At 42.1% G+C, this 13,675-nt stretch overlaps 1 protein-coding gene across 1 annotated transcript in view; it reads left to right on the forward strand.

Moving 5' to 3' along the window:
• LOC140234670 (E3 ubiquitin-protein ligase HERC2-like) overlaps positions 1-13,675 on the forward strand; it is a 104,796-nt gene that overhangs the window by 70,597 nt on the left and 20,524 nt on the right. The window contains exons 43-55 of the mRNA XM_072314702.1: positions 57-193; positions 469-659; positions 987-1,184; positions 1,830-2,123; positions 2,639-2,720; positions 3,178-3,318; positions 7,558-7,648; positions 8,309-8,486; positions 9,650-9,903; positions 10,338-10,482; positions 10,867-11,092; positions 11,706-11,874; positions 13,022-13,190. Of these exons, the coding sequence (XP_072170803.1) occupies positions 57-193; positions 469-659; positions 987-1,184; positions 1,830-2,123; positions 2,639-2,720; positions 3,178-3,318; positions 7,558-7,648; positions 8,309-8,486; positions 9,650-9,903; positions 10,338-10,482; positions 10,867-11,092; positions 11,706-11,874; positions 13,022-13,190 (2,275 nt within the window). The remainder of the gene's footprint in view (positions 1-56; positions 194-468; positions 660-986; positions 1,185-1,829; positions 2,124-2,638; positions 2,721-3,177; positions 3,319-7,557; positions 7,649-8,308; positions 8,487-9,649; positions 9,904-10,337; positions 10,483-10,866; positions 11,093-11,705; positions 11,875-13,021; positions 13,191-13,675) is intronic.

The raw sequence follows: 13,675 nt of genomic DNA on the forward strand, positions 1-13,675 counted from the left end.
CCCTCAGATCTCTTGTTCACATCATTTTAACTGTGTGGCCATCTTCTCGGTTACAGGTGCAATGGATGTAACCAGAGCCCCATCGTGGGACTGCGGTTCAAGTGCAAGACGTGCGGCGAGTTCAACTTCTGCGAGAGCTGCTTCAGGGCCAAGCGCAACCACCGGCACACCTTCATGAGGATATCTGAACCAGGTCAGCCACGGCGAACCTTCTTATCCCCAGCAGTTTATTTCTTGATCATTGTCTCCAGATCAAACATGGAGTAATTCTTTGGGATTTGAAGATTAAAGTTTGTTTATGAACCAAACTACTGTAATTCAGTATCTACTGATTAGTACCAGTTTGATTTTGCTTCCTCATGACTATATTAAGTGCTGTCTTTCATTTGTAACATTGCAAAGTCAGCATTTAGTATCAATCATATTCACCAAATTAAACCAGATCAACACTTTTTTCCGCTGTGGTAGGTGCCTCGCCAGTCAACGTCGGCCGTCCTGGCAGGAGTCGTAGCAAGAGGGCGCCCCCTGCCGGCTCACTCATCGAGGAGTGGTCCCGCTGCGTCAAGAACCTGAACGTGTCGTCGAAGGAGGGTCAGATGTCGCGGCTGATTGACGGCAATCCCAACACGTATTGGCAGTCATCTGGATCCCAGGGAAAAGTAAGGACTTTGGTTTGATCGTTGCTGCCATTACTGTCCTAGAAGACACTGGCCTTAAGAATGGCAGTAGACTGTTTGATCTCCCAAAGAATCTGCAGCTGATACTGTCAGGTCTGAGTGCTGTGTAGCATAATTTCTGACGAAATCCCAGTAATATCACTGCTCATTTGTTTTTGTTTCCTGTTAACTTTTAGTAAATTTGTTTGGTCATTTATTATAACCTGCTGGGGTTCGATACTCTAGCATACATGATTATTATTGTTGAGAAAGAAAAATGCATCTTTAGATTATACAACCATTTTCTGCACTCTCCCCGATAATCCTCAGCACTGGATCCGACTGGAGATGCATGCAGACGTCCTGCTGCACCGGCTGCGGATGATGGTGGACCCCAACGACAGCTCCTACCAGCCATCCCTCATCGTGGTGTCCGGCGGGGACACCATATCGGGCGTCCGGGAGCTGAAGACCATCCGGGTCAGCCCCTCGGAGTCCATGGTCACTCTCCTGCAGGACTGCACTGAGGTCAGCTTGACCGCTATGGGTGTCGTGGGCAGTGGTGGTTGGGGGAGGGGATGGAGGGAGGAGGGGGGGGGGGAAGAAGAGGAGGAGAGAGAGGAAGGAAGGAGAAGAGAAGGGAGATTAACATTGTATGGAGAAATGTTCAAGTAATCTTATGCAAAATCTGATGAGAGCATTGCATTTTTCTCTTTGTCTTTGAATTTGTGCATTGTTATAGAGAGTGATGCAGAAAAATGGTAGTTTGATTATAGGGGAATCACTAATTCATTCCTTTCTTGTGCAATGATAGTTCTCCTTTTGAGTGAGACATCATTAGGAATGTTATAACGACACATTTCTGTACATTTCTGGGTGTGAATTACATTGTGCATCACTTTCATTTTGTGTGAAAGGGTTATTGTTGGGAAATGTGTTTTAACCGAATGCTTCAGTAGACATCTGTAATGTAATATCTGTTCCTAGCAAGATTCATCCAATTGTGAGTTACCAAAAATTTGATATAGTAATACAAGCTTTTTTTGTTGTTTTATTCATTGTCAACATGTCATGATTCACCCAGATGGCCTTTGCCTTGTGTGAAGTACAAGTAGTTTATGGTTGCGGTCACTAACTGGAAAACTCTCAATTGTCTCCTGTATGATTATGCAGTTTCATCGGTTCCTGGAAATCGCCATCAAGCAGTGCAAGAGCAGCGGCATCGACTGCAAGGTGCACGGCCTCTCCATCGTTGGGAGGTCCCGCCCAGACGAGGACGACCTCGCCTCGACCTTTGCCTTCATGTCGTCCGACAATGAGGATGACCAGGGCACAAGCATGATCTCCAGGCTGTCATCGCGGCAGCGGGGGAGCAGTGACCACGCTAGCAGTCGTGAGATCCAGACCAAGGTGTACGTCTGGGGTCTAAACGACAAGGACCAGCTGGGTGGACCACGGGGATCAAAGGTCAGAGAAGAGGCTATGATTTGTCATATCCTCAATTTGTATGTGCATGTGCACATCAGGGAACACACATTTGAAGACTCAATAGGCAATTCCCCCAAGATGGTGGATTTTCAATCATATTGTGAACATCGATGTGTTTGTTTTTAACATTTTGCACCAAGAGTTGGTAATGCTTCATTTTAGTCAAGTTCACAAGAAGTATTTACATATGATCACCTGGAATTCAAAGAAGTGGTGATCATGGGTGTGGGTGTGTCAGAAGGAGAAAGCAAGAGTAGACCAAAATCTGAATGTGATATGGGATGCATATTGAATGTGGAATAAAGCTCTGTGTATGCTGTTCACTGAATTATAAATTTTTTTAATAGTGTATGGCTAGGGTTATAGCTGCTTTGGTATTTGGTGAATTGTCATTCTGTGATGATTTCTGGTGATGTTTTCCTGGTATGATTTGCCTGCTTACCAATGAGAGTACTGGTATGGTAAATTTTTTATATCACTCTTCTTCCCATCAGATCAAGACTCCAGTTCTGAACGAGTTCCTGTCCGGTCTGAAAGTAGTCCACTGTGCTGGCGGGTCTAAGAGTCTCTTTGTTGGTGAGTTTGGCTGAATCCATTCTTCTTGTCCTTGTCTGATTTTGCTTGTTCGTTTTCATTTTTCTGCTGAAGGATGCCAGTTTCCAAGCAATTTGATTCACAGTTTAAAGAGGAAAGTGACAAGGAAATGAAATTATCATTCTGCAACTACAGAATTGTGCATTACTCGTAGAAATTAGAATGTGATATTGCTCCAGATAAGTGTAAGCCATTGATATCAGTATTGCTCCGTGTTTCATTCATGAATTATGAATTATTTTCTTAGCTTTTCCTTGGACACAAGTTTCCAAGGGTTTAGATGTCATCAAATAATGGGTTTAACTCTTTTTTTTGAGCCATTGTGATGCTCATTGATTTTGTTGTTGTTGTTGTTGTTAGGCATTTTGCAGAGATAATTTGCTGGATTTTCACAAGGTAACACTGTCGAGAAAATGTTTAGTTTCTGCTTATCAAACAGTGACAGCTGAAGGGAAGGTGTACGCGTGTGGAGAGGGAACGAATGGCAGGCTAGGTCTGGGGTCATCGCAGAATGTGGACACGCCGCGGCAAATCATCGGTCTCTCGCAGTTTGTGGTGAAGAAGGTGGCTGTGCACTCAGGTAAAGTCTGCCTGCCGAACATCTTAACCCTAACTAGGCCGGGGGGGGGCCTCCGAGGCCCCCCCCCTCGACGTTCTGCGCGATGTATCGCTAACGCGAAAAGCTATCACCGCGACGTTTCATGACTTTTTTCTTTTGAGTTTCCCGCATCTTTTGACACCAAATTTGCGATGTCCGGGCGCGCAGTTCCGAAGTTGCGCATAAATATATACGTGCATGTCAGACCAAAAATTGCTCAAAAACGTGAATTCGTGTACAATTTCAATGCAAACTGTGCTTACAGGCAAATTTCATAAAAGTATGATTATTTTGGGGTTATATTGATTAAAATCAATTAATAACATGTTTTCTTGATCGGAACAATGTCGCGGACAAGTTTCATCGAAAAAACAATGAAAAACATAAAGTCGAAAAAACAATGAAATACATAGGAAATTCAAAAAAACAATAAAATACTTAAGAAATTTTTTCTGATGGCACAATTTCTTTCACTTATCAGTCGCAGCGGACGGGTGCAATTAACTCACTGTTTTCATTTTGACCTGACCTCGCTTTCCTCTTGAGTGAACACGTTTCGCACGAAAACCGCTAGGAAAGTGTCGTAGCAAAACTGCTGTAACTTTACTATTTATTCATATTTTTTGATAATCCAAACGGTTATGAAAAGTAAAAACCTCATTTTAACCTGCCATTATGTTACATTTTTTAAATAACGACGATAAAATATTCCAAAATGGAGCATAACTTCACTCTCAAAACGTAAAATAATTGTCAAAAATCGTTGCTAAAATTTCACATTTTGACTTCGTGAACAACAAAAAACTTTCAAGTATGTTACTAAGTATGTATTTCTTTACGGAACTCTTAACTATTACATTCGAAAAGTCATGCGTCCAGATATGTCTGGAAATAATCGAAAGAGATGCACTTTCTACCTTCGTTCCGAGCAAAAATTTCATAGTCATTCGCACACGGGAAGACAGGGTACAGTCCCACGTACCCACATCTTTGTTGCTCTCACGTCACCTGTGCTTCAGTGCCGTACGGCACTGCAGTAAAATTTACTCTGATCGTAACTCGTACCGGGAATTCGTAGTTGTAATGTTACTTACTAGTGCAGTAAAATCTGTGTAAAGTCCGAATAATCCAATGTCATGAATTTGCAACTGGTATCATAGCTGATCTGGAGTATATTCACATTTTGGTTACTTTCTTTTTAGTAGGCCAGTTCTGATAACGTAAGTACTTGTTTTTGAGGTGGCGAAGTCCCCTGCAGCACACTGCTACATGTACTGTAACATCAACACCACCCAGCCCACTCTCACAGCGTAGCATGCATGTGCAGTGTACTAGGCACCCACAGCATGCAGCCACCTTGCATCTCGCGCAGTGACAGTACACTGCACTGCATCGACCAATCAGCTTGCTGGATCGAAGCAGCATGGCAAAGTCCATTCATTGCGCAAGCGCAAATCAGTTTTTCTTAGAATATGACGTCATTATTCTCGTTTGCTGCTCCCGTACAATTTGAGATTTCTGACAACATACCTCATTTATTTTCACTTGTAACTTCAAAAATAGGTCTTCGGCAAAGCGAACACCACCCTGCTAACGTCCGCCCATGTCTAATGAATATGTATGTCAAGTTTCATGAATATTAAGTGGTGCGACCAGATGTGTCTGGAAATAATCGGAGGGTAGTTTTCCGAGACAGCGAAACATGAAATGTTGAATATCTTAAAAAGTTCTCAGTCGTTTCTCGTGATTTTTCGTATGTAGATAGAAATCATGATTTTGCATTGATACTGAAAGTTTGACCGATTTTGGTCAATGTATAGCGGAGATATGAGAAGGTGAAATTTTGGTGAAAATGAGAACGCCCGATTCGCACTGCCTCGATGACGGTTGAAAATTCAAAACGTTTCGTGGGTTTCGGGGGAGTTAATTATAGTCGTCCGCTGTGACTGTTATATTTGCTCACGACACTGAAAAGAACATTTACACAAAAAATGTGCCCATTTTGAGCTTTATTTAGTGATTTATACCAAATTGTCTGATTTCATGCATCATTATGAATAAATTTGCATAATTTAGCATAAATGATAATTTTTTTTAAATTTAACTTCGTGGTACTTTAGATTACATCATAGGCAATGTATGTGCCAATTTTCGTCGCGATCGCGCGGTCGACGGCCGAGATCTGGAGGGGGGGCCTGGGAGGCCCCCCCCCGGCTCTATGATCTACCTAAATAGCCCGGCCTAGATAGGGTTAAAGACAGAAAAACTGAAACTACATGTATGATAGACGGAGAAACATTTGGTGAAAGCACAAGTTTGATTAGCAGACCTCCTGCTGGTTCTATGTGAATCAATTTTAGAACATCAGTGTGTGTTCACATTACTTTTGGCTCTTATGAAGCAATAACTGTTTCTGTAATCCATTACAATTCTTGGATGTTTGTCTAGTAACAAAGCATTTCATTCATCTGCTCCCTCCAATTAAGTTCCATAGGCAGGAATTCACTTAGTTGTTGCTAGGTCGGGCAAGCCTTTGATAAGCTTTTTGGTTGTTAAGGGCAACTTTTTTTTTAGCAAAACATGCATAGAATCTGAATACATTATGGAAGCAGTCTATGACCCCGTTTGCAGTGCGGGGCTGGGCCGAGCCGCGGCCGAGCCGCGGCCAAGCCTGGCCTCAATTGCGGGGCCATGCCCCGCAATTTTGTCCGTTTACACTCCCCGGCTCGGCCAGGGCTTTTAATTCAAACCTTTCAATATTTTGTTGTAGTGGCGCTCTGTTTGTAAACAAACGCAATTTGGTATAGTCTGGTTTCCAGACCCTTTGCCAACTGGATTTTGTCGCCACCTTTGCCGAAGGAAAAATCCTTTGCAGGACAAAACCACCTTAAACTTTACTAGTTTTCGACGTTGAGGGCGTTAATATCCTGAATAGCGAAATAGTACGGACTAAATTTGGTACCGCATTTGGCTCAGTTTGCGTTTACACTGAGAAAAGACCGGGCTTGGGCAGGGCTCGGCCGTGGCCGAGACCACCTCCAGAGCACGGCCAAATGTGCGGCCAATTTTGGCCCCGCATTTGGCCTTTTGCGCGTTTACACTGAAATGAAGGCGGGCTCGGCCACGGCCGAGCTGCGGCCCAACCCCACACTGTAAACGGGGTCTATTTTGTCATTCAGCATACAGTGTCTAGTCTCAATCTGTTCACTTTCCAACTTAAGGTCTTTATGGATGTTACTTTCAAATGAGTTAATTTGTGGTGACAGTGACAGTGGCAGTGGTTGCTGTCATGACTCATTTGTTACGTAACATACAAATGCATGCACATTGCACATTTCCTTTGTTGGTTAAAGTCGCATTGCTGAATCATTTTCAAGTGTATTTATTGACTCTTGTAAGAAAAAACAACAACTGAAGTCAGCATTTCTTTTTACCCTTGCATAGGATGACATCAAACTTTGCACATACAGTGTACATGTAGTGTACATGTGTCTCTACAGATGTGGTACATTTTTACAGTCATGTTTATGCAGTATCCACTGCATATACAAACCTGCCTTAGTGGCCATCTGTCTTTAGCAGCCACCTGCTGTATATGGCCACCAACCCCCCTCCCCCTGAAACGCTGAGTTAAAGACGCTGTCTATAATGGCCACTTTTTCTTTTTTCTTTTGTCTCCCTGGTGTAGCCGCTGTTGACAGGTATACTCTAAGCAAAAGAAATTTAAACAGAGGGATGAAGGTTGAGGTGTGAATTTTCTCCAATTGTCTCCCTCTACAAATGAAATTTGTAAGATCGCAGCTGCTGATTGATAAATTAACAAACATGTCAGAAAAAAGGAACCAGTGGGACTCAAGCCCGCCATCTACTGCTTTCTGGGCAGCGACATTACCACCAGGGTTTCCCTGGTTGCCGGCAGTGACACAATGAATTTAGAACAAATACCCAAGCTCTGAAATTCCAACATTGTTTTGTCAAGTAGTCCAAGGCTCGTTTGAGTCACGTGGTTCCTTTTTGGGACATGTTTGTTAAATTATAGATCAGCAGTTGCCATCTTACAAATTTCATTGGTAGAGGGAGATGAATTGATGATTTTACTGTAGTCTGATTGGTTCCCGATTGTTCCATTAAAAAGTGATTCTAATTTCATAGCTGTTTGTAGCCAGTTTTGAAGTTTAAAGAATTACATTTGTACACAAATTGTATTTTCTCCGAAACCAGGTGGGCGTCATGCCATGGCCCTGACAACGGACGGCAAAGTTTTCTCCTGGGGAGAGGGAGATGATGGCAAACTTGGACATGTCAGCAGGATGTGAGTAAAAAACAACCAAACCAACGCTGTCTGGTGCTGTCTATTTTCCTTCCCGTTTCATCATATCAGCATCCAGAGTACAGTCTTTACAATGTGCTGTATTCACAAGAATTTTTCCTGTAAAAGGACCATTAGCACTGATGGTACCAGACAGTTATTAATGTTTGCATCAGGTTATGATTTGACTATGTGTTCTAACTAATTTTGGAATTTTGAATTAAGAGTTGCCAGAGGGTCATATTATATGATTTCATTTTTGGGAGGTCGGCTTAAGATAAGCTGCAGGATGGGGAGAAAAGGTTGTTGTTGAATCTGTCCTTGTAGATTTTCAGATTCTTCCAGCAGTAAGGTCTGATGTCCACTTGTCCATTGAGGAAGGAAGAAGAGTTAAAGATGTGAATGTAATAGCAGAAAGGCATAAGGTGAATCTGTAGAAATGAATCTGTAGAAATAAGGTGAATCTGTAGAAATGACCATGGACCATGAAAAGTGTGATTTCTATTCATGCACATCAAGAGTCAAGATTCAGCCATTACTGCTGATTCCGAGAACTACAGGTACTGATGATTCAAACAACTGCAAGTGAAGTTTTGGAGTTGGCTAGCATGGATGATGGGAGTTTGCGCTTTGACTGCATTTCACACACTTTTTCTCACGCAGGAACTGCGACAAACCACGCCTGGTGGAGGCCCTGAAGTCAAAGCGCATCCGAGACATCGCGTGCGGCAGCTCTCACAGCGCTGCGGTGACGTCTAGCGGAGAGCTGTACACATGGGGGCTCGGGGAGTATGGAAGGCTGGGTCATGGGGACAGCACAACACAGCTCAAACCAAAATTGGTGAGATGTGCTCTAATTCTTTCTTTCTTTTTTTATTTCCATCAATTACTGCTTTGAACTTCAAAGCATAACTCATTCATCTCAGTCCTCACATTGAGTTCTGGTTTAGAATCTTGTGCAATAGATATTGATAATCAGTCTCTGAAGATTGCGGAAAGAGTGGTACAACACTTGTGATGCATTATAACCTCCTTGTCAGCGTCCTCTTCAAAAGGCTGTTAGTAGAAATATGGTGTAGTAATAAAGAAGGACTCATGCTTTATCCAATAACAAATCTTCAGATTGAACACCAAATTACACTGTTGTTTTCTGTTCGTTTTCTCAAAAGTTTTTAGTTTGTCTTCAGCTTTATTTGAACTAGTGGAGTTTGGAAACTTGTGATATGTGTGTAATATACATTTGTATGCTGGAGTCTGTATAAGCTGTGAAGGGATGTACACTGTAAAGCGCATCAAAATTCTTATTAAAGGGATTATACAGTTTTGGTTTAGATTGGGCTGCAGATTTCTGACTTTTTGTGTGTGTGTTTGTGAGATACTGAGAAATCTCTCATGAAATAAGAAAAAACTTGTAATTTTAAGCGGAATAAAAAAAAAGGTGATTCTAATAAAATGCAACAGGCCACAAATTTTATTAGGATCTCTTTGTTTGACCATGTTTAAGTCATTTCAAAACCGATTTTCATCAAATTAACTTTTAGGTCCCCTTAGAATTGGAAGCTCTTTCACATTTCATAGAGTGGTTTCTAAATATCTCGCAAAACATGAAAAGCTGAATCCTCACCTCAACATCCATTTAAGTATGAAATGTACTACATGTATAAAAAGTAGCTATTATTATCATTACAATCATCTCACCTACATTGTATGCTGACCTCTCACAAGTGGAAAAATAGTCAAAGAAAAACTGTACCATTGATAAATGATATATTATTATGCATGTACATGTGTTAGTCAAAATTTATGTGAATTTAAGGATTTTCTCCAGTCCGTTTTGAATTTGACTTTGGCGGTTGATTGTATTTGAAACAGATGTGTGTATTGTTTTATTACTACAGTCAGCCAAGATCAATATCTCTCTGCTGGTGTAGTGAAGTTGGACCCATGTCAGGCCACCATACATTTTCATCTCTTCTTTTTCTTCCCTCTCAATTTTCCTTGCAGGTGAAGGCGCTGGTTGGCACGCGAGTCATCCAGGTGGCGTGCGGTAGTCGGGACGCCCAGACCCTGACGTTGACAGAGGATGGCATGGTGTTCTCCTGGGGCGACGGGGACTTTGGCAAGCTGGGCCGCGGGGGCAGCGAGGGCTGCAGCACCCCGCACAACGTGGAGCGGCTCAACGGGCAGGGCGTAGTGCAGATCGAGTGCGGGGCCCAGTTCTCTCTCGCCCTCACCAAGTCCGGGCAGGTGTGGACGTGGTGAGTTTGCGGAGGAAGTTCATCGGGATGACGATTGCGGATGATTGTGATTGAGATAGTGAGGATATCCAATAGAGGGTTATCATGGAACCAAGATTATTACTTACTGTAAAAGTGAAAATCTGTGCACTTCCAGCCGGAAAAAAAAAAGGATATGCTCACACCTTGAAGTATGAATAGAATGTCATCAGCCATAATTGACAATGCTGGTTGTTCGGGCAAATGTCATAGACAATGTGAATCTCATTTGACACTGACTGGTATTGTACATGAACCCTAAACGTAAGGAAGTCATCAGAATAGAAGTACAGATGCGGAGTGAAGTAGCCTTTGCAAAGCTGAAATATAACCCACAAACAGAATCCATCCCCTTATTTGTTTCAACTTCACTAAGCCATTGATTTTGTTTTTGCTTTGTTTTTGTTTGGTAACAGGGGCAAAGGTGACTACTTCAGACTAGGACACGGAACCGACTCCCACGTCCGCAAGCCGCAGGTGGTAGAGGGCTTGAAGGGGAAGAAGATCGTCCACGTTGCTGTGGGTGCCCTCCACTGCCTGGCCGTCACAGATACTGGACAGGTATGAATGACTTCAAACCCCTGGGTGATGTGATTGAATGATATTGACTGGCTGTGATGGGGAGCATCGTTGAATGATATTGCTGGCTGTGATGGGGAGCATCGGAATCAACTGTATGATACCAATTTTAAAGGACAAGTACACTGCCAGTATCATGATAATCATTAATGTCCTACAGACTCTCAGGAAACAAACAAAGGAGATACTGTAGGTTATACAGCCTGTTTCCAGCAGTACATCTGAGTACTGCGGTGATTCCTAATAACAGTTTGAAGTTTGCAATTTTTAAGTTTTTATAAAGGTACTTGTAAATAGGTAAAGTAGGATTAGGACACTTCCCGTTGAGCACCAGTTTGACATGAGTCCAATTCTGCTGACCGCCAGGTGTTTGCGTGGGGAGACAATGACCACGGGCAGCAGGGAGACGGAACCACGACGGTCAACAAGAAGCCCGCCCTCGTGCAGGGCCTTGAAGGCGTCCGCATCACCCGCGTGGCCTGTGGGTCATCGCACAGCATCGCCTGGGCAACCACGGACACAGCCATCCCGTCCATGCACGAGCCGGTTCTATTCACCACACCCAGGGATCCACTTGGTGCTACTGAGCTAGGTGAGTGTCTCATGGATTTTATAAATTCTCTGGTGTAATTTATTTGTTTGTTTGTCTGTTTATTTATTTATCTGTAAAAAAAAACTTCCAAACTCTTGTGTTGTTTGAATGTATGAGTTTGTGATGTCATAATACGACACATACACATAAAGCTCATTTCACATTGCAATGCCCTATTCCAAGTGTCTCCCTTTTGCATTGTATTTAGCATTATTCTTAATGAATATGTTAAGGAGCACATGTAGGACATGTATGCTTAAATTAGATTTGTGTTCATTTTTTCCAAGCACTCAAGAAATAATGTATCACTAATTATTATATCTAAAATCCATATTTTTTAGAGTATATTCTTAATGAAACCAGAATCATTACTTATAATACTCCAACTACACCCATATTTGCTCATGGCTTACAAGGTATGTAGCTTCACAATATACATGGTTTGGTCTCTAAATCTCTAGTTTTGCCATATGTACATGCAGCCTGAAAAAAAAAATGATTACTTGTGTAAGGTTAAGAGGAAAAACCTATGTATATCGCACTGCCCTTCTCGAATGAACGCAGCATTCAGAATGTACAAATGTGTTCTCCATCTGTAAATTTGACCAATCAGGTGTGTTTGGTGACCCTGGTCAAGAGGCGGCTGACAAGAGCCTGGCCCTAGGCAGCTCGGCCAAGCAGCGGCCATCCCTGGCCAAGGTGGTCCTATCCCTGGAAAGTAACGCCAGCAAGCAGCAGGCCCTGGGCCAGATCCTCACCACCCTCCAGATCATATATGCCAGGTGCGTTTCGCGAGGACCATCCACTAATCTTTAGTTATGTAAACTTATCTTTTATTATTTATTGTGGTGTAATTTATGTATTCAATTTCTGTAATATATATATATTTTTCTCTTGGAAATGGAAAAATACATGTAAATAGATAAATGAATGAATGAATCCATGAGAGTGCCAGCAATTCAAGTTTCTAATAGCTTTGCAACCTCCCCTTCTTCCTATTTTTTTTTCTTTGTGCATAGTTCCATGTTTGTTAAAGGGGAATTTCAGACTAGTTTAAAGTTAGTCTGAAAAGAAAAGAGTACAATTTCACAAGCCCTCCCAGTTATATACACCAGGTGCATTTCGGTGGAACCACCACAAGTATGCCATTCAGGCAAGTTTCTGAAAGCTTTGCAGCCTCTCTTTTTTGGTGCATAGTTTTGATTAAAGGGGACTAACGGACCATTAAAAAGTTGGTCTGGAAACAAAATGAGTGAAATTTGATCAAAATTGGATAAAGATTAGGAAAGTTGTGAAATTGTGAGGTTTTGCAAATTTTCACCAAACAGTTCTTGAGCAGCCAATATGAATATACAAATACTGTATGAGCTGAAATTTTTGCGTACAGATATTTTCGCAAATTGGTCCTTCAAGGACATTTTCGCGTGTTGTTAATTTCGCGGTTGCGAGGGTCTAACTGAACTTAGTTATTTGCGCATTGTTATTTTCACGATTCAAAGGCGATTCGCGAAATTCGCGAAAATAAAACCACCGCGAAAATTTCAGCTCGTACACTAAGGACTTGATATCATTGCTTCATAACTTGCCTTATAGTTAAGATGTGATTCATAATCTTGAGATCGCAAGTCTAGTTCAAACACAATTATGCCCCTGTCTCAAATCCTAGCATAGTTGACCAGTCATCATTATGAAGGTGTTCAGCCAGGAATAACACATTTTACATTTTTCAAGCAGAAGAATTGAATTTTCATCACTTTTTTTACACAATAAATGAAAAATGGTGAGGTAGTGACATCATCATGTTCTACATTGTATGATATATGCATTGATTGTGTTAATAAGAATTCTTGTAATAAAATTTATGTCATGAAAGATTGTATGTCCAGCGAGGTCATCAATTAATCCGCTCTGGCCCTTATCCCGTGACAGGGGTGCGGTGGTAGGCTCCCTGATGTCAAGGACAGACACTGCCCTCTCAGAGTCCACGGGTACATCCATGACCCCCTCACCCAGCGATCAGAGCCCCCTCTCGGCCGTCACTAGCCCCATGGGGCTGGAACGGGTGCTGGCAGCAGGTGACGCCACGTCTAGTGTGGAGGTGAGACACTGCTGAAAGTATACGCTCGCCATGCATCAAATCTACACTCTGAATGTACCAACAGGAATGCCGTAATATGGCACAAACTATTCCAGTACCAGTGCGCATTGAAAGTCTACTCAGTTGTGTGCTGTTTCCTAGCAGCATGTTAGACCTTACTCAATACCATGAATGCAGCATTAATGGTGGATGTCAGGTGGTGTGGTGATGACAATAGCCAGATATTAGAATATGCTTGACAAGAATTTCAAAGCCTGACGGAGGTCACTTTTAGGGGGATAAAACTGCAAGTGATTATGATTTTCAGTTCGTGAACAGTGTGCATTTTATTTCCACCAACGGGTTAACAAATTTTTTTCCCACATTAAACTGTAAATGTTAAGTTTGTGCAATCAAGGAGTCACTACAACTGACTCATATCAATGCAAATTTTTATTACAGCGCCAATTGAGTCATGCATGGATTTATAGCATGATAGCATGTTA

Source organism: Diadema setosum, chromosome 11 (assembly GCF_964275005.1).
Source record: "Diadema setosum chromosome 11, eeDiaSeto1, whole genome shotgun sequence".
Taxonomy (NCBI): domain Eukaryota; kingdom Metazoa; phylum Echinodermata; class Echinoidea; order Diadematoida; family Diadematidae; genus Diadema; species Diadema setosum.